Source organism: Gavialis gangeticus, unplaced genomic scaffold (assembly GCF_001723915.1).
Source record: "Gavialis gangeticus isolate Ggan-Ray unplaced genomic scaffold, GavGan_comp1, whole genome shotgun sequence".
Classification (NCBI taxonomy): domain Eukaryota; kingdom Metazoa; phylum Chordata; order Crocodylia; family Gavialidae; genus Gavialis; species Gavialis gangeticus.
The window spans coordinates 18,324,253-18,343,247 of record NW_017729011.1 but is presented as its reverse complement, the minus strand read 5'-3'; the positions used below and the strand labels follow the sequence as shown (position 1 = coordinate 18,343,247).

At 46.1% G+C, this 18,995-nt stretch overlaps 1 protein-coding gene and 1 long non-coding RNA gene across 4 annotated transcripts; one reads left to right on the top strand and one right to left on the bottom strand.

Annotated features, from left to right (window-relative positions):
- Positions 1-2,799: 2,799 nt before the first annotated feature.
- Positions 2,800-15,594, bottom strand: GFI1B (growth factor independent 1B transcriptional repressor). Of its 3 annotated transcripts, none has more exons than XM_019510726.1 (7): positions 15,428-15,594; positions 10,196-10,324; positions 7,860-7,994; positions 7,019-7,281; positions 6,084-6,221; positions 5,363-5,528; positions 2,800-4,806 (listed from the first exon to the last, which is right to left on the bottom strand). In XM_019510726.1, exons 2-7 carry the CDS (start codon positions 10,308-10,310, stop codon positions 4,628-4,630), a joined length of 996 nt encoding a protein of 331 aa, XP_019366271.1. In that variant the 5' UTR covers positions 10,311-10,324; positions 15,428-15,594; the 3' UTR covers positions 2,800-4,627. The 3 variants fall into 3 exon arrangements, with proteins under 3 accessions (XP_019366271.1, XP_019366272.1, XP_019366273.1); XM_019510727.1 differs by lacking the exon at positions 15,428-15,594 and adding an exon at positions 9,562-9,705 and having other exon boundaries at positions 10,196-10,285; XM_019510728.1 differs by lacking the exons at positions 10,196-10,324; positions 15,428-15,594 and having other exon boundaries at positions 7,546-7,951.
- A 141-nt stretch (positions 15,595-15,735) lies between these two features.
- On the top strand, positions 15,736-17,494 carry LOC109292994. The gene is made up of 2 exons (XR_002096221.1): positions 15,736-16,532; positions 17,137-17,494. It is a non-coding gene; the product is annotated as an uncharacterized LOC109292994 (long non-coding RNA).
- The last annotated feature ends 1,501 nt before the right edge of the window (positions 17,495-18,995 follow it).

Sequence of the window (18,995 nt, the reverse complement as noted above, 5' to 3'; positions counted from 1 at the left end):
AGCTGCCAGGAAAATTGTTTTGCATGTTCCTCATTTGCTAAACAAAACAGCCTAAGGATCAGGATTTTTTCCTCCAATAAAGGAATGAAGGTGTTAGAAGCAGTGGGGAAGTGCAGGGGGTAGGGAGGGCTTGGAGAGAAGCAAAAACAATCAGCTCTTTCTTCAGCCACAAAGATTAGTTGAGATTTTGCTTTGTGTTATCTGTTTCCTTGATTGACCGGCCAGAATGTTTTTGATGCTGAGAGAGATGGTGGAAGGGGGTTGTTTTCAGAGAGGCCAGAACTGAGAAGAATTTGCATGTTTGGAGAGCAAGGGCAGGTGTGTTGGGATCTGATGACATCAACGGCACGGTCCTGTTGAGTACTGAGCACCCCCGACGACCAGCCGAGGGGCAGTTTAGCAGCTCTCGGGATCAGATTAAATCTGAGCCAAAATGAAACCCCGTTGCAGCAGAGCCGAGCTCGCAGACTATCTCACATCTGCACCCTGCTTCCACGGCCCTTCTACATCTGGCTCCCACTATCAGGGCCCCATACTCTGACAACAGGTTGACTTCAGTATTCAGACAACAGTGCTTTTCCACCAGCCCTGTGCAGCATGTCTTGGGTAGGCACAACGCTGCTTCCTTCCTCCCTCCTGCAGAGGAATTTCAAAAGCTTCAGGCGGGGCACATTAAAGTGCATGGAACTGTGCAAAGAGCAAGTGCTCTGTAGCGTTGCTGCTCTTGGCCTGTTTATTTTCTCCCCCCCTTTAAAACAGCACAGGGAATTCAATGCAGAATGCTCTGAACTGCAGTGTTAAAGTACTGTCACTCGGGCCTCCCGTGAGCAAAGAGCCTTTTGTGAAGAGAGACCAACGCAGCAGGAAAGTGATTTCTGAACGAGCGAGGTAACCTGGTGGCTGCGCCCCACACTCGTGCCGCAGGAAGTCCGATGCTGAGGGCACACTGCGTTGACAGGGGCATGTGCTCTTGTACACACCATGCTGATTATTTCATTATAGCTGTTACTCCCTTCTCATCTCATAACTGGAAGTGAGTTGGGTAACTGCATCACTCCCTCGCATTGAGCTGTCTACAGAATAAGATGAGGTTGAAGGCAGACCCTCTTTGGTGCCTCTATGACCCCTTCTCACAGCAATGACCCTAGAAACCCAAGGATCTCATACAAAGAAGAGCTCAGCCCGGCTTCTTCTCAGACTATGACTAGGCCCCGATGCCACGCACAAACCCCAGCTCCATTACATGAGTCGCTCTTGGCTACCAGACAAGGGCTACAAAGTGGGATAGAAGCCAGGAACGCAGCAAGCCCTGCAGGGTTGGGCCCCAGTGTGAAAGGTCTCCTAAATTCATTGCGTGGATTGACAAGGCAGAAACAGAGAAGCTCCGCAGGAAATAGCAGGTGCAGGAGGCTGCAGAAACAGTCTCACCACAGCTGTAGCCTTTTTGGGCATGAGGTGCATCCTAGGTGAAGACTCTGTGATGTCCTGGCCCCAAACACCAAGTTATTTCCCCATCTTCCCCCTTTCCTAAGTCACTTTCTGCCTGTTCCTTTCCTTCCTGCCAATCTCCTTGCTTGCTGGCTTGCTTTCCACAACTTGGGTTCCTAGAGAGAAGCTCTCAGAGGCTTCTGGATCAGACCAGGCCTCCGTGGGTGGGCTTTCCAGACCACGACATCTTCTAGCTGCATTGTTGCAGCTTCCAGCTATGACAGCCAGAGTGGAGCTGAGCTGAGCGGCTGCTGCCTTCACCACGTACCATGGAAATAAATGGCGGCGGGGGCTGAGCTGCTCTCTGGCTGGAAGGAAAGGAGCTAGCTGTGGGAGCACAGATTAAGAGAGGAGAGACCCCAATCCCCTCTGCTGGCTGGGACTGCGCCATGCCATGGAAACCACAGATAACAATGGAAATGCCCTTCACACTGGGCCTGTTGTTCACCAGCGCTCAAAGGTCCAGCTGCCTGATTTGTTTTTACAAGTAGTTTTACAGGCACTCTTGGCCTGGCTGCTGCTGAGGTTGTGCCAGCATTTCAGCCATCTGCCCTGCCTTCCCACAGCCTCTGACTCAGTCACAAGCACCTGCTTCTTCGGGCACACATGTCTGGGAAGTGTGGGCCGCTACTGGGGGAAGCAGTGGAGGAGTTCATAATCTTGGGAGCTCCTTAATACTTTGGCAGCACTTTTAACATCCTTCAAGTGGCTTTTGATCCTGAAGCATGTGTGCCTCTGTGCATGTCCTCCAGTACCCCAGTGCTAAGTCCCCAGGGCCCTTCTCTCCCCAGGTTACACTGATCCTTCAAGGCCCACCACTGACCAGGATCAGCTCCTAATGGTATCCTGTGTCCATTCAAGGATCCATATCCTTTATAGGGGGGATGGCCAACTGGTGGCATGCATGCATGCCACAAGTGGTGTGGGCAGCCTGTGTTTGGCACAGGGCAGATCTGCGAGGAGACAGGCAGCACAGCAGCAGACAGGGCAGGAAGCAGAAAGCAGAGCAGCAGATGGGTCAGGGAAGGGGATCAGAGTGGCACTTGGGGTGGTTACAGGTGAATTTGTGGCACACCTGCTTTATAGGATATGGGAGGATTGGCTCCTCAGTGTGTCACCATCTGCCTGTGTGAGGCTCTGTGCACATGCTGGTGAGCAGGCTTTGAGCACAGGGATCCCTGTGGCAGCTCAGCATGCTTTAGCCACGGGATTGTACAGACAATTCCTCCTCATGCCCCAAAATGAAACTTTTCTCCAGGCTGTGGACTAGAACCTTATAGAGACACCTAGCAGGCCACATCCAGCACCAGGTCTGCTACGAAGCCAGCCTTGAAATGGGCATTTTTAATATACAGAATTCAGATATCCCAGACAGACACTATCACATCTGTACAAGTTGTTACAGTCCCATAAAAATAAACATTACAATAAGTATAAATATGTATTTACAGTGTACAAGGGAAAAGCAAGGAGGGGAAACAAAAGAGAACGCATACTGGAGTCTGGAAAATTATTCTGAATTAACACGGGTGTTACCAAGAGCAGGCTTTGCCCCTTTTCTTCCTGACAGTAAGTGAACTGGCTCACTTGCATGACCTCTTTTCTCTGTGTAATGGCAGTCACAGTAGGGTGTCTTTTCACTCCCCTGTGTTAAGGGGTAAAGCAAGGGAGGCTACACTCAAGCCAGGTCCCAGGGATGTCACCATTTGACACTGGATATGTGACTAGGCACATCCCAGGTGTTGGGAGCAGTATAGATACATTAGTGCAGCACTGTATGAGAGCTATTTACCCCAACTAAGAAGCAGGGTATATAAGTTGTATGGAACACCTTGCTAATGTGGCTTCCTTGTGGCCGGTCCCTGAGCTAGCTTGAATAGTTCAGCATGGCACCACCTTATTTCCTGTAGACATTCCCTGCATTTCCAGGAACATAGCAACAGATGATTTGGCCAGTATGGCACTACGTTGCTCATTTGTAGGCTCTTATCGTTCTAATACTACTACTAATAATAATAATAATCCCTTGCCCTGCTCTAGCGTCTTCCCTCTGAGGACCTCAGAGCGCTTAAGGAACCTGAATTAATTAATTGTCACAACTCCCCTGAGATGGTATGATACAATCCCCCTCTTTTACAAATGGGGAAACCAAGGCAGAAATGAGTGTTGTGGCTTGCCCAAGGTCAAGACGAGCCCAGGAGAGACCAGTATCTCTTGTTCCAAGTCCTTTGCTTTAACCACTGGACCAGAAGGGAAGGAGAAGACAATGCTACATTGTTTTTCTAATGCTTGTAAGGTTATCACATGCTAGATTGATAGGTACAAGAACTGCACAGATAGATGGAGATATCCACTTCCTCATGTATGAGAATGATAAGAAACACGCTTCCCCATGGTCCTGAGCACCAAGTATCTTCGAGGTCCATGCGGTTAACCTGGTGGTACCCAGCTGGGTAGCTAGGGCCTGATTTTTCAGTATCTCCCTCCAGCTCCAAAATAAAAATGTCATAATAGATTTTTTTTCCACCTATTCACAGTAAAAGCCCTGGTGGAAGAAGGGGAGCTGAGGTGTCTGTGCCCAAAACACATGCCCTGAGAAAGTTTGCAGGGGCCTTGCCTAAGCTGAGCGCAGCTCACTGAATGCAACTGATTTGCATGCCCTGGGATTATCTTCCTAACCACCAAAGCAGCATGTGGTTATACGGCCATCTTGGCACAGACTGCTGGCCCATTGGTGCTCTTGGCCTGGAAGTCCCCCCTCATTGCTAGCAGACAGGATGGGTGATTTCTGTATCCAGTGTAAATTCAGAGCTGAGACTTCAGGGACATTGCTCTGGATTTGCACCGGAGGGGCTAGGATCGGGGCTTGGCCTCATCCCTGTAACCAGGCCAGACACTGGACACTCACTCTGCCTCTGTTCTTGGCCAGGTACGGAGGATGTGGGAGGGTCTGGGTGTGTACAGCTATACCAGGGTGTACAATAGAGCTGTACCTGACCCCAGGGAATGTGGGCAGTAGATAGACATTTAACCAGGGCATGTGCCCTAAGCCAAGCAGTGGAAGAGAGAAGACCAGGATGAGGGAAGGGAATACCCGTCCCTGAACTGGGTCACTGAGCGCCGGCTCTAGAAAAGGGCTTCACTTAAGGTTGTGCTGGCTCTCTCTGTGTCGCCGCAGGTCCACCTTGCGCTGGAAGCCCTTGGTACAGAGCTCACAGCTGAAGGGCTTGAAGCCGGTGTGCTTGCGGCTGTGAGTGATGAGGTTGGAGCTCTGGCTGAAGGCCTTGCCACACACCTGGCACTTGTGGGGCTTCTCACCTGGGGAAGAGAAACAAACCTTTCCAGGCTCTGCTTGGGCGCAGCACAGGGCAGCTAGCCAGATACCACCCTGCTCATGGGCCTCCATCAATGGCCCCTCTGTGGCTGAGAGGTCAGCCCGGATAGCATACTGGGAGCCTGGCCTCTCTGCTGCAGCTGCCCGGTCCAGGTCTCTCTCTGTGCCTGTGACAGTCTTTCCATCTCATTCTGTTAACTTTCTGTTCTCATTCACCCTCGTCTTTCATTGCATGCTTTCTTCACGCCCTGCCTCCACCCTCATTTTCCCTCCCAGTCTCTCACAAGTGAGACAGTCAGCTGTGTTTGACTCAAACCTGCTACTCTAGAGCAAATACATTCACACCTCCCTGCTGGCTTTAGTGCCTGATTCAGAAGCAGGACATTCCCAGGGAGCCAGTGGTGCCTGAGCCTCATGCCCACAAATGGACTTGTCATCCATTGGTGCCCCTTCACCTAAGATATGTCCATGCACTTGCATGTGTGGAAGTGTTGTGGGCTCAGGTGTGTATGTGCATTGTGCTTTGGGGCGGTTTCTCACCGGTATGAATGTAGGTGTGTTTCTTCATGTCTGATTTCTGGTGGAAGCGCTTGCCACAGTACTGGCAGGGGTAGGGCCGCGTGTCCGAATGGATCAGGAGGTGGGTGGACAGGGTGGATGAGCGCTTGAAAGTCTTTCCGCACATCTTGCATTCAAAGCTTCTCTCCTGTTAGGGGAAATGAGAACTCAGATTGTCAGAATCTCCATTCACAGGAAGATGCTGGAGCATGAGGACAGCCCATAAGCCATCCAGGTTAGCAAGCTGAGCCAGACAAATCAGGTCACTTTTTACTAGGAATGTGTTACTATTATCTGTAGCATGCTAGCAGGTAAGAGCCCTGGCCATGGACTGAGACCTCAGTGTGTTAGGGGTGATATCTGCTCTAAACAGTTTACTGTCCAGTGTCTCAAAGACCTGCCTCTTGCAGAATGTAGTGAGTCACAGGAGGAAACTATTGCAAATGAACCTCTGCCAGGTGGAAGGAGTTAGTAAGCATGGCATCGAGATTTGGGGAACCAGACACATAAGGAGGACTCTGAGGCTGTTATTTTTCAAGAGGACCTGCCAGTTCTTCAGTGAAGGCCCACAAGGTGCATCAGCCCACATGAGATCTGCTAGCTAATGAGGAGGACTCATTTGGGACAGGGGTTCACCCAGACTCCTCTCTGAGGTATCAGAGGAGGCAGCCTCTTTGAGGAGAGAGTGCCATGGGCTACCAACCTGAGAGTGGATGTTTGTGTGCTGCTCCAGACTCACAGCATGTCCAAAGGTTTTGCCACACACATCACAAGCAAATGGCCTTGTCCCACTGTGTGACCTGCGGACATGGACCTCCAGGCCATGAGCGGTGGAGAATACCTGAGAAGGAAGTTTGCAGTGAATTTTCTGGGGGGCAGCTGCATCCATTTTTCAGTTGCTTCCCTAGTTTGACGTTTCCCTCCAGTGGGGCAGGTGAGCTGCAACATATTGTGCAACTGTACAAACCATTTTCCCTGTCAGGAGGGTGAATGACCAGCTGTCCCTTGCTTGCTCTCCTTCTTGGTTATAAGGTACCAATAAGGTGCTTTTAGTGCCTGATTCAGAAGCAGAACATTCCCAGGGGGCCAATGATGCCTGAGCCTTGTCTTATGGACTTATCATTCATCAGACCCCCTCATTTCCCCCGAGTAAAAGCAAATAAGGTGTTTTTTACTTGCCCATAGAGATAGGCCCAAACTAGACTCCTGGATCCAAACATCATATGTTCCCTGAAGCCTCCATCTGACTCTGAACATGACAGCCAGCCTTTCCTTTCCATGGACTGAGCCAAAACCCCAGATGCAGCCAGGTCCAGTTCTGGTAAAGCCTGGATCCAAATCCAGGCTTTGTGGCTGGAAGTTATCTTTGCTTATCAGAGCCAGGTTCCTGTGCACAGAAACCTGCTGCTAAAGCAGGGGCTATGTTTTGGAGGTGGTAGCACCTTAGCGCAACTATGAGCCCAAATACACCTTGCCTGCGTGGGCTTTTGCCATCCTTGATCATGTCAGACCCCCTGACAGCCAGTCTCCAGATAGGCCTCTTGCACTTCAGCATAAATTTATAAAACCCTTGCATACACATATGTGAAGACTACCCCAGGCCTCTCCCCAGCCCTGAGCTTCCTCTGGGTGACCCACCTTGTTGCACTTCACACAGTGATAGGTCTCCATGTCTGGGGAGTAGTGCATACTGTAATCAATTGGAGGCTCAGAGCTTGGTAGGAGGTGGCTGCCGTACAAGCTAATTGAGTGCTCCAAGAGGGCTGACTGCATGGTGGAAGACATCTGTCTGTAGCTGTAAGGGGAATGGAAGGTGTCCCAAGAGAAATTGGGCTTGTAGAAGGCAGGGGAGGTTGTTGAATTTCTGCAATCCTTCATTTGCAGAGCTGAGATGGGTGTCTCTGAGATGGCAAAGGAGAAAGGGAAGAGAATGTTATGGAGACTGTTCAGGGTTTGACACTCATGCAAATACTTTCTCCATCATTAACTTCTTTGAGGTACTCATTCCATGATACCTATTTGCCATGGCCATCAGGCTTTAAGGCCACCACAGCCTGCGGCATAGGTAAAAAACTGAGCATCCCAACTCAAGTTAGCTTGCACCTCTAAGGCTTTCCTTTATCTTGGCTGCTGATGCTGGTGCCTGTAGGCCAAGAAGGTCCTACCTTTTGGCTGTGGGAAGCAGGATGGGTGCTGTGCTGATGGATGAAATCCTGTCAGCATTCAAAAGCCTCTCATTGACCGATGCACCAGATCATCAAGAATGATGTCTATTTTGATGCCTTCAGAATAAATGAGAGTTATTACCCAAAGCAGCAGACATCACACTTCATCAGCCAGGAATCAATCAGAGCCAGGCTCTCAAAAGAGCTGAGCTGCATCATAAACAGTATAGTTGACCATTGGTATGAAAATAGGAGTCTCTAGATTTGGGTAGCGAGCACATGGGAATATGGCCTGGTCCTGGCCTTGCGCTAACCTTGAGCTGAAGTTCTGTTCAGATACTGCGCAGGGCCACTTCCTTCTTTCAGGCCAGCAGAGTCCTTCTCTTGTTTTGGAACCAGGTGTTCTGGGTCCTGGCTTTTCATTTCCTTGGGTGACTTGTCACCTGCGGCTGCGATCAGAACAGGATCATGGTTAGTTTATTCCAGTTGGAAAACAACAAGGCTGTCATAAGCTGGGGCCGTGTGTGTGTGTTCCTATACAGCACTGCACTCTTCAACAGTGTGTCAATAAAACCTGCCATTGTGACAACTCCTGGAGGTGTGCTTTAGCTCCTGTGTTCAAAGCATCCTCATCCTGGGGAAGACACATCTGAGTTCTGCCCTCTTGCATCTTCCAATTAACAAACAGTCGGCAGAGGAGGCAAAGCAGATACACTTGATGTGTGCGACAGTGAGGGTTGTGCTATTCTAGAGGGATGTGGCTTTGCTTCGATAACGTACATGTGTCCAACAACATTCGTGCATGGTGCTCAGCGTCATGTACTTTGGCCTGCCAGACAGCGGTAGTATAATATTGATTTTACAGACTGGGACAGGGAGAGTGAGCCACAGAGAGGGGAAATGGCTCATCACAGAGTGGCAGAGGGGGACTGACAGCTCAGAAGTCTCCCTGCTAGTCACTGCGCCACATTTCTTTGCACCTGGCCATTCCCAACTGCCCCGTCCCCTTTTGCTTGTTACAAATCAGAGAGGTGATGGATCTGTTCTAAGGGCCTCAACCAGACTGATGCCCAATACTGCGTCCTCCTCCTTCCTTGTGCACAAATAGCTTGATGCTGGAAAGGGCAGAGTTGGACTATCTGAAACATGAGCTCTACAGACTTCAGAGGAGGGCTGCTTGAGGGCACAAGGCAGCACTGAAAGGTCTAAACCCCTCCTTTGTTCTGAACAAGACAAGACATGGCATGAAAGGATAGGATTTTTCAGAGAGCTTGAGGTTTCCCTGCTATCTCCTTGCTCTTGTACATGGGGATATCACAGGGCCAGGCTCTCAAGCCCCAGCCAGCGACAGAATGCACTGTAAGTTGATCTTAAATTTGAATAAAGTAAATTTGAATTGTGCCTGAGGGGTGAAGATAACAGCCCCAGTCTTCTTCCTTCACTGACAGCAGTGGAAGACCACAAGGTGGTGGGGGGGAAGGGGGGTGGTCAGTGAGAGTAGGAAGCTGCCGGGAAAGGAAGACTGCTTTATGTGGGTGCAGCATATATCACCCTGCCCCTTGATCCCCAGTTGGCAGGGAAGGAAGGAGAGTTCTTCTTTCACAACATCATGCATGGGCTAAGATCAAGTGGTGGGGCCTGCATGTAGGATGCCTGCCAATGGATCTGGGAGCCTCTGAAGTCCCAGGGTGAGTGCCTGGGACGGAGGATGGTCGCCGGTTGTAGCACCATGCGTAATGTTTAGAATGATCGACTTCTGCCTGCTCATTCAATACAGTTTTTGGAGCAATTGAGTTCTGCTCAGTCAATATGATTTGGAACTGATTTGGCTGATTTGACCTGGAACATGAAATATATTAATAAAAAGAAAAAGTGTTACCATGCTGTGGTACTCCTTGTAACGCACTAATAGCTGGTAATGGTCAGAGAGCAGGGGATATGCACAGAAAGAACAAATACATGGGGCTAGGCCTACAGACCATATGGGTGGTAGATGGGCCTATTGGCAGTGTATACCTATGGTGTAGATGGAGCCTGTGGAAATCCAAGCACCCATTACAGGCATGTCTTCTGATGGCTAGAGGACTGCTGAAACCAGCTGCCTTTACTGCTGTCTAGTGCGATCCATGCCAATGTGATGGCATATGCGAGACCTGTCCTCTGGGATAACATGAAAATAAATACCTATATTTAAATAGGAAGAGGGCAGAAGAAGAAGAAAAAAAGGCCCCATGCAATCAGGGCCAAGAACTGGAAATCAATGGGATGCACTCATTCAAGTTTCTAAATCCACTTGTGTGTACAAAGCCCTCCAATGCAGCGTGGTATCTGTGCACAGACCCTGGAAGCATCAAATCAAAGGAGAGATGCAGCCAGAGGCCAAAATCAGTTTCTTAAAGTAGGTTTAATTCAGCTGCATCGATTGAGAAGGGGAGGGAGCCAGAGAGCTCACATAGACACAAGGCCACTTGTCTGTATACCAGGACCCATCTGGAAGTCTTCACTTCCTGTCTAATGAGTTCAGAGTCACTTTTTACTGAAGCTAACTCAACTGAGTTGAACAGACAAACTACGTAGCACAGTGGCACTCCTGTGTCCTCCACCCCTCTCACTGGTACTTTTGGACAAACTCAGCAGGCGACTGACTCACCAGTGCAGGTGGAGGTTACTGGAACCCAGGTGTATAGAGGCAGATCATCTTCCACAAAGCGGTGCTGGTGGTATGTATGGGCCTTCTTGCTCTTCACCAAAAAGGAACGTGGCATTTTTTATTCACCTCCTGGGCAGAAACACAGAAAGATGGGAGGCAAATCGTAGCAGGGAACAGTCATTGCTATTGCTTCTCTCACATCTCTCAGTGCATCACATCTTAATGACCGGAAGTTAAACCTGCTTCCATGTTCATGAATGAACCAATTACATGGGGACTGAGAAAGCAAGTGAAAAGTCCCTGCCATTAAGTCAGGATGGAGGAGCAACTATAGGGAATTAGGAATGGGGGTGGAAAGCATAGTAGGCAGATGGCTGAAGCTCACTGATGGGGATAAGAAGAGCACTGTATCATTGCAAAATATTCTCTGGTGCTGAATGCAAAAATGGTTTTCTTGACTGCAGATTTCAAAGTGCCATATACAGATGTAGGCCTTCCAACACACTTGATTGCAGCAAAGCAGTATCTTGATTGTCATTTTACTGAAGGGGAAAATGAGGCAAGTTCAGGTTAAGTGACTTGCCCCAAAGCCAGTCAATAAGTCTGGGTCAGATAGGAATAAAACCCACAGTTCCTGGCTGCTAGTCCACTGCTGTGGCCACTTGGCTGTGTTACATCTTGGACTAAAATCTTTCCAGTAGAGCACAAAGTGGGGAGAGCTAACTGGAAACCATCTACAAGACAGGGACTGTCTTTAAGTTCTGTGCTTTTATTGCATTTAGCACAACAGGTTCCCAAGTCCATGACTTGGGCTCCTGTCCGCTATTGCAGTGTCAGTAATAACCATAATACTAACACCAGCATGAGAGAGCCAGTGATCAACAGTAGAAGACAAGCCTTGATGTGCCACGGGATTTGTTTCAATAATATGTACAAAGGTGTCTTTTCCATGCCAGCATATATTTTGCCTGGTAAAGATACAAACTGCAAAGGCACAGCAGAAGCTCTGGGCAGGAAAGGGTTACCTTTTGGATCCAATCCAAATATTATAGGCCGTTGAAATGCACAAGTTAGAAACAAACAAAATGCTGAAATTTAATCATATGAAATTCTCTTGCAATGCATCTGTTATCTTCAGCATCCAGAACCCAACACTCCCCTTTCCCACTCCCTCCTCAGTTTCTAGGGCTAATAACTGGCCTTGTCCTAGAAAGCACGAAAAAAAGTGTTCTATGTTATACACTGCAAGATCAGGTGATCTTTTATTTGCATGGTCATTTGCATTTTTCCCCGTAGTTGTTCAGTACAGTGGCAGTAAAAGCAAGCCCCAATATATTTTGCCTGGAAAATCTTTAATAAACCCTGGCTCCAAGCTGGCTGGTGAGGGCCTGATCATTTTTTTTCATGAGAACACGTGAAACGTAATGTACATATTTACTAGAAAAGAACAAAACTGGCACATGTAGAGCAGGGAGGATCTGAATGATCTCAGGAAGACAGGATAGAGCAGTGAGGGAGAGTGCTGAATGGATTGTGGAGCTGCACCATTTAGAGTGTATAGAGGTCTAGGAGCCCACTGAGTCCACCCCTTCAGGTATAGTGTGTAATTGTACTTGCCATCACTTGATCCCATTTTGTTTTAAAGGTCCTAAGGGACCAGATTTACAAGGGCTTTGAGAAGCCTAGTAGGATTTACAAAAGCAGGCAGCTAAGACCCATTGAAATCCATGAGATCTTGGTGCCTAACTCACTTATGTGTACAATTGTGTAAATGACACTAGGAACGAGCTGCACCTGTAAGTACCTAAGTGCCTTTGTAAATCTAGCCCAAGGGCTTCCATTGCTCAGTACCTATCTCTGGGGCCAAATCTGGGAGTTTCTAACTTGTTTTGACTCTTTTTTTTTTCTCCTGCACATTTTCCCCAGAGCCTGAAGTGTGACATGAAGCATGGTGGGTAAAAGCTTTTACATGATATTCAGAAGTTAAAAGTGGGGATAAAAAACAGGGCTAAAAATGAGCCAGGCCTTTGATCCACACATGGAAAAATTAAATCCTGTATGCAATTCCTCCTAAGCAGCACACAACCTGTGTCTCCATGTAGTGACAGGGGAGCTAACCGACAGAGCTAGTTTGAGTGCAACAAGCAGTATGGTCACGGTAGCAAGGCACTCCTTGCCCAGCTAATTTACTCTGTGTTGTGCTGTGCAGGCACACCCGAAGTTACAGGGGCTACCCTGCAAGTCCTTTGTGCATGAAACTTCCACTTAAGTCTGTGGGACTTTCCTAGGTAGAGCTCAGAATTTGGCTCACAAGTCTAATCTGAAAAGGGTCCATGGAAATCAATGGGAGGTCTGAATTTATTTGCACCCATGTACTTAAGTTCCAAATACGGCCCAGTATCTCCACTGCCAATAAGGGACTGTGCTGAGTTCAACAATCTTTGATGCACTACCGAACGTTACAAAAGGAAGTCACCTTCCCCCACCCCACATTACAGAGAAAACAGGAACTGGGAGCCCACAGCATAGTTAATTAACAACTGCATTGGATTGCATTTGTGATTTGCACGACCAACTTTGAGGAAAGCTGGGGGCACAGATTGTGAGAGAAAAATACTATCTGTTTTTGAAACAGAGATTATCAGAAGCAAGCGGTCAACTGTTCCTAATATCTACCAGTGATCTGCATGGAAACCAGCACTACCAACCCCACCTCCAACAGACAACACCTTGTCCTAAGGCACCAGTGTAGTGTACAGCATATTTTTATTCAACCTTTAGTTAAGAATCCAGCTCTTTAGAGAGCCTGTTTTGTGCCAGTTGCCTTGTCTGATTATCATCTAAGGGTACCCACAAGATACACTGAACAGTTAGGGATGACTGTCCCAAATGCAACTGCTTCTGGCTGCTTCAACACAGAATATACATTCAGCATCAGATCAGTTCTAGAGTGCATGTTAACATCACAGGAAAACCAGGCAGAGGAAACATGTGCAGTAGGTAAGTGGCTAATTTAACAGTTTCAATATGGAAGAAATGTAATGTCCTGGGTGTTCAGAAGTGCCTAGTGATTGGGGATTTCTGGATTTTTGGGTGCTGAATTTTAAACGTTCTAAAGGGGGCACATAAAGGGGTGGCCAGTCAGCACTTTTGGAAAATCAGGCTTCTTTAAAGCAATCAGGACTCGAGGTAGAGGCAGTATCTTTTATTAGACTAACTAGATTTTTGCAAAAAAAAATTGTTTGCAAAAAGCTAATTGGTCTAATAAAAGATATCACCTCTACCATGAGTCCTGATTGCTTTTGCCACTACACCAGTATGGCTGCAGCCTGCATACCTGAGGCCTTTTTAATGCACCTTAGAAGTGAACAACCTGCAGTTGCCATTCACCTGTGAAAACATATCCTAGTGCTCACAGCAATACCTTTAGTTACATAATATTTGCCATCCCCAGTTGGGTGGCCAGTAGCAGCTTTAGGAAACATCTCACCAAAACTTGGGGAAGGGGGCAGGTTGCAGTGCTTATTGTTGTTAAGCTGATAGTTGTGCAAGGAGTTTGACACGCATGTTATTTTCAGGCGTTTCTGGTTTCTGGGTCATAATTCTATTTAATCTGACATCCTACAGCTCAAGCAGCCACAGAATGAATGGTAGGTTATAGATCCCAAGAATGCTATTATGGAGAGAGACCTAATGTAGGCAGGGACCCGATCCTGCAAACTTTCAGTAAAGTGCTTCCATTAACTTCATCGGGATTACTCAGAACAGTAGGTGCTGCCTTTGGTAGCAGGTGTTCTCAGGACTGTACCATATGGTACCAAGTCCTAAATTTGGACCATACATTACCTCCTGAAGCTGACTTCATCCTTTTCTAACTCCTGAAATTCAGATGCTCTCTGTTCAAATTTGGAAGGCAGGGCAGAATGGCACCTTATATGCTAATTCAGACATGACTCTCACAATGAAGGAAACTTCCCCCCCCAACACACACGTTACATTTAGAGGATATTCCAGAACATCTTACAAGAATAAAGAATGATCTCGCTTACAGAAGATTCTGCTTTTGAAGGAAAATTCCCCACTTGTCTTCCATTTCTTAAGAGCACAAATCAGATAAGTTTTACCAGCTCCATTTAAAAATAATTCAATCTTTTTTGCACCAAAAATGATCATCCAGTCACTAGTCCTGCCTAACAAAACTCTACTCACTCACAACAGCTATCATTTGTATTTGATTTTTTCACTGGAGAAGTGAAACCATTAGTTTCCCATCCCCATGGAACACTTGGGCCAATGGATTTTGTGAGAGGGGCAATAAGCTTCCATTATGACTTTGCCCATCAGGTGGATGGAAAGCTTTGCCTATCTTGATTAAATACAATTTTAAAAATAAAGTCCTTTAAAAGTGAGTTGGGGATTGGTCATTAGCATCCACTGAAGTCAGTGAAAAAACTCCCATTTATTTCAGTGGATGTTGGATCAGGCTTCAGAGGATAAATAGCCTGACATGGTACCACATGTTAAATCTTCTAGTCCTTCTAATATATAAGCTCATGTGTCAGCTCATTATGTGAGTTTATTGGTTGTCATTTTTCTGTCCAGTGTATTGAACAGTCCTAGCTATAAGTCAGGGGTGAACTCAAACTCATTCTGCATGTTAATAGTCATGTCATAGCAATCTGAACATTTGGGAGGGTGTTAAATAAGTTGGTAGGTCAGAAGCAAAAATGCTGAATAGTATAGACTGAAACCTCAGCTGGTGTAAACTGGCAGAGCTCCACTGATGTTAATAAAGCTGTACCAGTTAACTTAAACTGAAGATCTGGCTCCAGAAACACCTGTTAGTGTGACCTCTATGCCTAGGTACAAAGAGGCACGTCTGGAAACGAGTTCTGTTGCAGGGTGCTGGTTGCAATCTGTGTGTTTGAAGGCATGGTAATATCTTATCTGTACTTGTCAACTGTTATCTTTTTTTTTTTTTTTTCAACTGGCAGGGTGAGTGCATGTGTGTGGAATGAATACGCAGCATATAGATTTAAAAAATGTTTCTTCTATTTTACCCAAGCACCTTATTATCAAAAAAATCCCCAGCCCAAGTCACTGCCTTGTGTAATGGAATATATCATATATTTGCAAGCATGAAAAAAAAGTAAAGTAAAATCTTTCAAAAGCTCATCAAAGGAAGGAAATAAACAATGCCATTAAAAGTGTATTTTAAAGAAAAAAAATCACCTGTTTGGGGGACTGGGTTTGCAGGATTCAAGCTCAGTCTTGAAATCTCCCCAGACAAACTGCCAGCAAGACGTCGCCTTCTCTGCGTGGCTTTCTTCCACTTTCTCACTTGGTTGCTGTCTGCTGAAATAGATACTTCTCCTTTTTTTTCTTTCTCTGTTTTTGCCCCTGTTCCCCTCCCTGATTTTTCAATCAGATTATTTGTGTCAAAATCTGGTGGTGAAGAAACAACCAATGGAGAAGCAGAGCCCAGACAGTATTTGCTTATCAAAACTTTCCAGGACTTTGAAAACTTGAAGTGAATTCACATTGCCCAGCTCTGAAGTTCAGAAGTACCTCACTGAACTCATTGGGGCAAGGGGACTTTCTACTGAAATAATCTTTTGTCCTATGGACAGAAAGCATGACAAAGGGAAATAAGGTGCCAACAGGAATTTGCAAACCAGGAATGGCTCTTAAGGAACATGTATTCTTATACACAACCTCATCCTTACATCTTCCACATACAGACCCACCATCTCTCGCACACACGTTAGCATCAAAAAGCTATCCGACAAACTAATACACACACGATTATTTTTGTTTCAAAATGTATCTTCATCTCTAATTTCTGTGGAAAAAAAGAATTAGATAGTGATACCCACACATTAGCAACTGAAAAACCGTTGTTCCTTTTCCTAGATTTAGGAATGTATGCCACATGTACATTGCACCTTTGGTGCATGAACACGCAGCCGTGTATATCGATGGATGCATACATCTGCAATTTTGCATGGTTGCATATAGACATACATTATTATTTGGGTATATAATGTATTAATATATCATTTATATAATGCATGCTGATTAATAAACATCTCTCTGAGATGCTTTTCAGCTAATGAGTCACAATAAGAATTTTAATGTTTGTAACTTCCTTTCTCCCAAGGATCAGAAAGCACTTTACAAGTATGAGATAACTGACCTGCATAATGCCCTTGTGAAACAACTTGTTAATGGAGTAATTGAAGCAGCAGTAAAGTGAGGAGCCCGAAGTCATGTGGTGATTCTGCAGTAGAGATGGGGACAGAATCAGCAAGTTCTGAATACAGGTGACTTGCAAGAGGTACTCGTATGCTCTTGTGTTTTTGAACAAAAATTAGTTTATCCTCCTAAAAGCTTGCCAGTATATCTATATAATGCCTTGTACCCAAGGTGTCTGTTTTTCCCTGTCCTTCTCCCTCACACACAGGTGCATTATGGCATGTGCTAAGTATGTCATCATTTATTATTAGCTGTTCTCTGACAGTGTGCTCAGCGCTGCACAGAAAACTTGAACCAGGCAGTCCTTTTACTGCCTTGTAAAGGCCAATTCTTGCATGCTGTTTTGTTCATAGTGCCATCTATTGGCGCTACTTAGAATCACAATGCATGGCCAAGTGCCACTGCACCTTGAGCTTGCAGACAGGCTCCTCACTTGCCACAGCATGAAACAGGGGCTCTTGCTCTGCGATTTCGATCTGAATGTAGGCTTCTCCAAATTTCTGAGGTTTTTGATCCTTGCCCATCTCTCTCATTTCCCTGCACAATTAATGCTTGTTGTTTATAGAAGCCGCATCCCTCCCTGCTACCCTCCCTCCCACATTTATTTATTTAGCAGAGTTTTGCATGAAAGAAACTGTTCACAAAGCATTGTGCTGGGAAGTTGATTTGCATCCTCTTAAACACAGGCATTTGAAGGATTACATCTCTCACTACAAAAACAAGCATTGTAATGGAAAACCAAGATGTGCGCTGGAACTTCAGGGTTTCATATGTAGAGCATTACAAGCATTAAATTAAAAGGAAAAATGACAAGCTGACGAAAGGGCTGACATGTTATTTTATGAAGCACTTTGGAGCCAGCTTCTGAAGCAGCTTTATGTACAAACCTCTTCATGATTTAGAGTGGAAGTGGCTACAGCATCTGATTCTTGCTGGGGAAAACAGACCACCCAATCAAGCTGGCTGTCTTGGGGGTTTGCTGCTTGCTGGGTAAAGTAGCTGCAGAAGGGACCCAGGAATACACTCAATAAAACCTTGCCTTTGGTTCTTAGTCCTGATTATACTCTCTGAACTGTTCCCATTGAAGTGTGGGAGAACTTGCCTGTTCTTTCTGGAGAAGAAGGGGAGGGCCAGTGGCCCATGAGTGGTGCCAACTTATGTCCAAATTAGAGCAGTCTGCTAGTAAAGAGTGGTCTTAACTCAGATGGTAGTCCATGCCCAATGACAGGCCAGCCAACTTGAACTGAAAGCAACACTGCAGTCAGCTTAGAAGTTTTGGTTGTGGACAAATCGTAACCAGGTATACTTTGCAGCGAATATAAACTCTGCAGTTGACAGCGCTCCCAAAGACTTGCCAGGGATCCATACCGTAGATGAACTTCAAGCTGCATTACCTCTCTCTGCAGAGCCATTGAAGCTGAAAGGTATATGCCTCTATTCATGTCTCTGGCTGATTCACACCCCATCTCATCACTTTTCCCTTGCAAGTTCCATGACCAGAAGAAAAACTCCGTAGGGCCCTGGAAGAAGGAAGAAAGGCTAGCATGGATGACTGAATTGGAACTGTATGGGCTTGTGCCAGTTTCTGGTACACTGAAAGCATATTTAGTATTGCTTTTTTTGAGGACAGCTTAATTCTATGTATGTGTATTCTGAGGGCACAGCCTCAGACTGAAGAAGGCTATGCACTAATCCAGGGATGTATGTGGTAGCCATGTTGGTCTGAGATGAAAAGAAATGCAAAGATCTAGAACTCTTGGTTCCAAAACGATACCTTTTATTAGAGCAACTGAGAAATTGCAAAAAAAATTGCAGAAAAAGATATATTTTTTGCAAGTTCTCAGTTGATCTAATAAAAGGTATAATTTTGGAACCAAGAGTTCTAGATTTTTGCATGCACTAATCCAGCATTCACATACCTCACTTCAACGTATATAGTGCTCCCTGACTACAGGAAGAGCCTGTGCTGAGCTTTACACACCTCATGTTAGAGAGGTCTTACGTCTGTAATTGTAGGCTTGGAATTGACAGGACCTTTCTTGTAGCAGATTGTCAGGTCTGGGCTTCTTTAGAAGCCTGGAAATTGGTGGTTTGTAGTTTCAGCAATTATGCAGTTAAATTGAGTACAGTCAGGTAACAAGGCAGACAGTGGAGCTAGAAGCTGCTATGCACTTAAACAGTTTATGCACTCGCCCAGTATACACATAACTTATGTTCCTTACAATATGAGCAAATGGCAACAAAAAGGGACTTGCCTTGTGTTACTCAGCTAAGCAACTTCAGTCCTCCCCTGATATGTGTTTAAAGGAAGTACACTGTAATGCTGTCTGTTCTAAATATATGTCATGTGAATCACAGCCGACACAGTGGGTAAGACATTTAAGTTCAGTATGCATCTAAATAAGAATGCACAAACACCACGGTTACTGAAGGATTCTTTGCTTCGCTGTCCAGCAGCAAGAAGCACATGCAAACACCTACTAGTGCCTGTGTGTTTCCTTTGTCAACTGTAATGTTATGTTAATTAAGTCAAAGTGGAATAACA

Coding starts and splice junctions, on each gene's coding strand:
- GFI1B (XM_019510726.1), bottom strand. CDS start 10,310: ATGCCACGTTCCTTTTTGGTGAAGAGCAAGAAGGCCCATACATACCAC. Junction 5,529..6,083: donor ACACAAACATCCACTCTCAG/GTTGGTAGCCCA, acceptor TTCCCCTAACAG/GAGAGAAGCTTTGAATGCAA. Junction 4,807..5,362: donor ACACACCTACATTCATACCG/GTGAGAAACCGC, acceptor TCTCTTCCCCAG/GTGAGAAGCCCCACAAGTGC.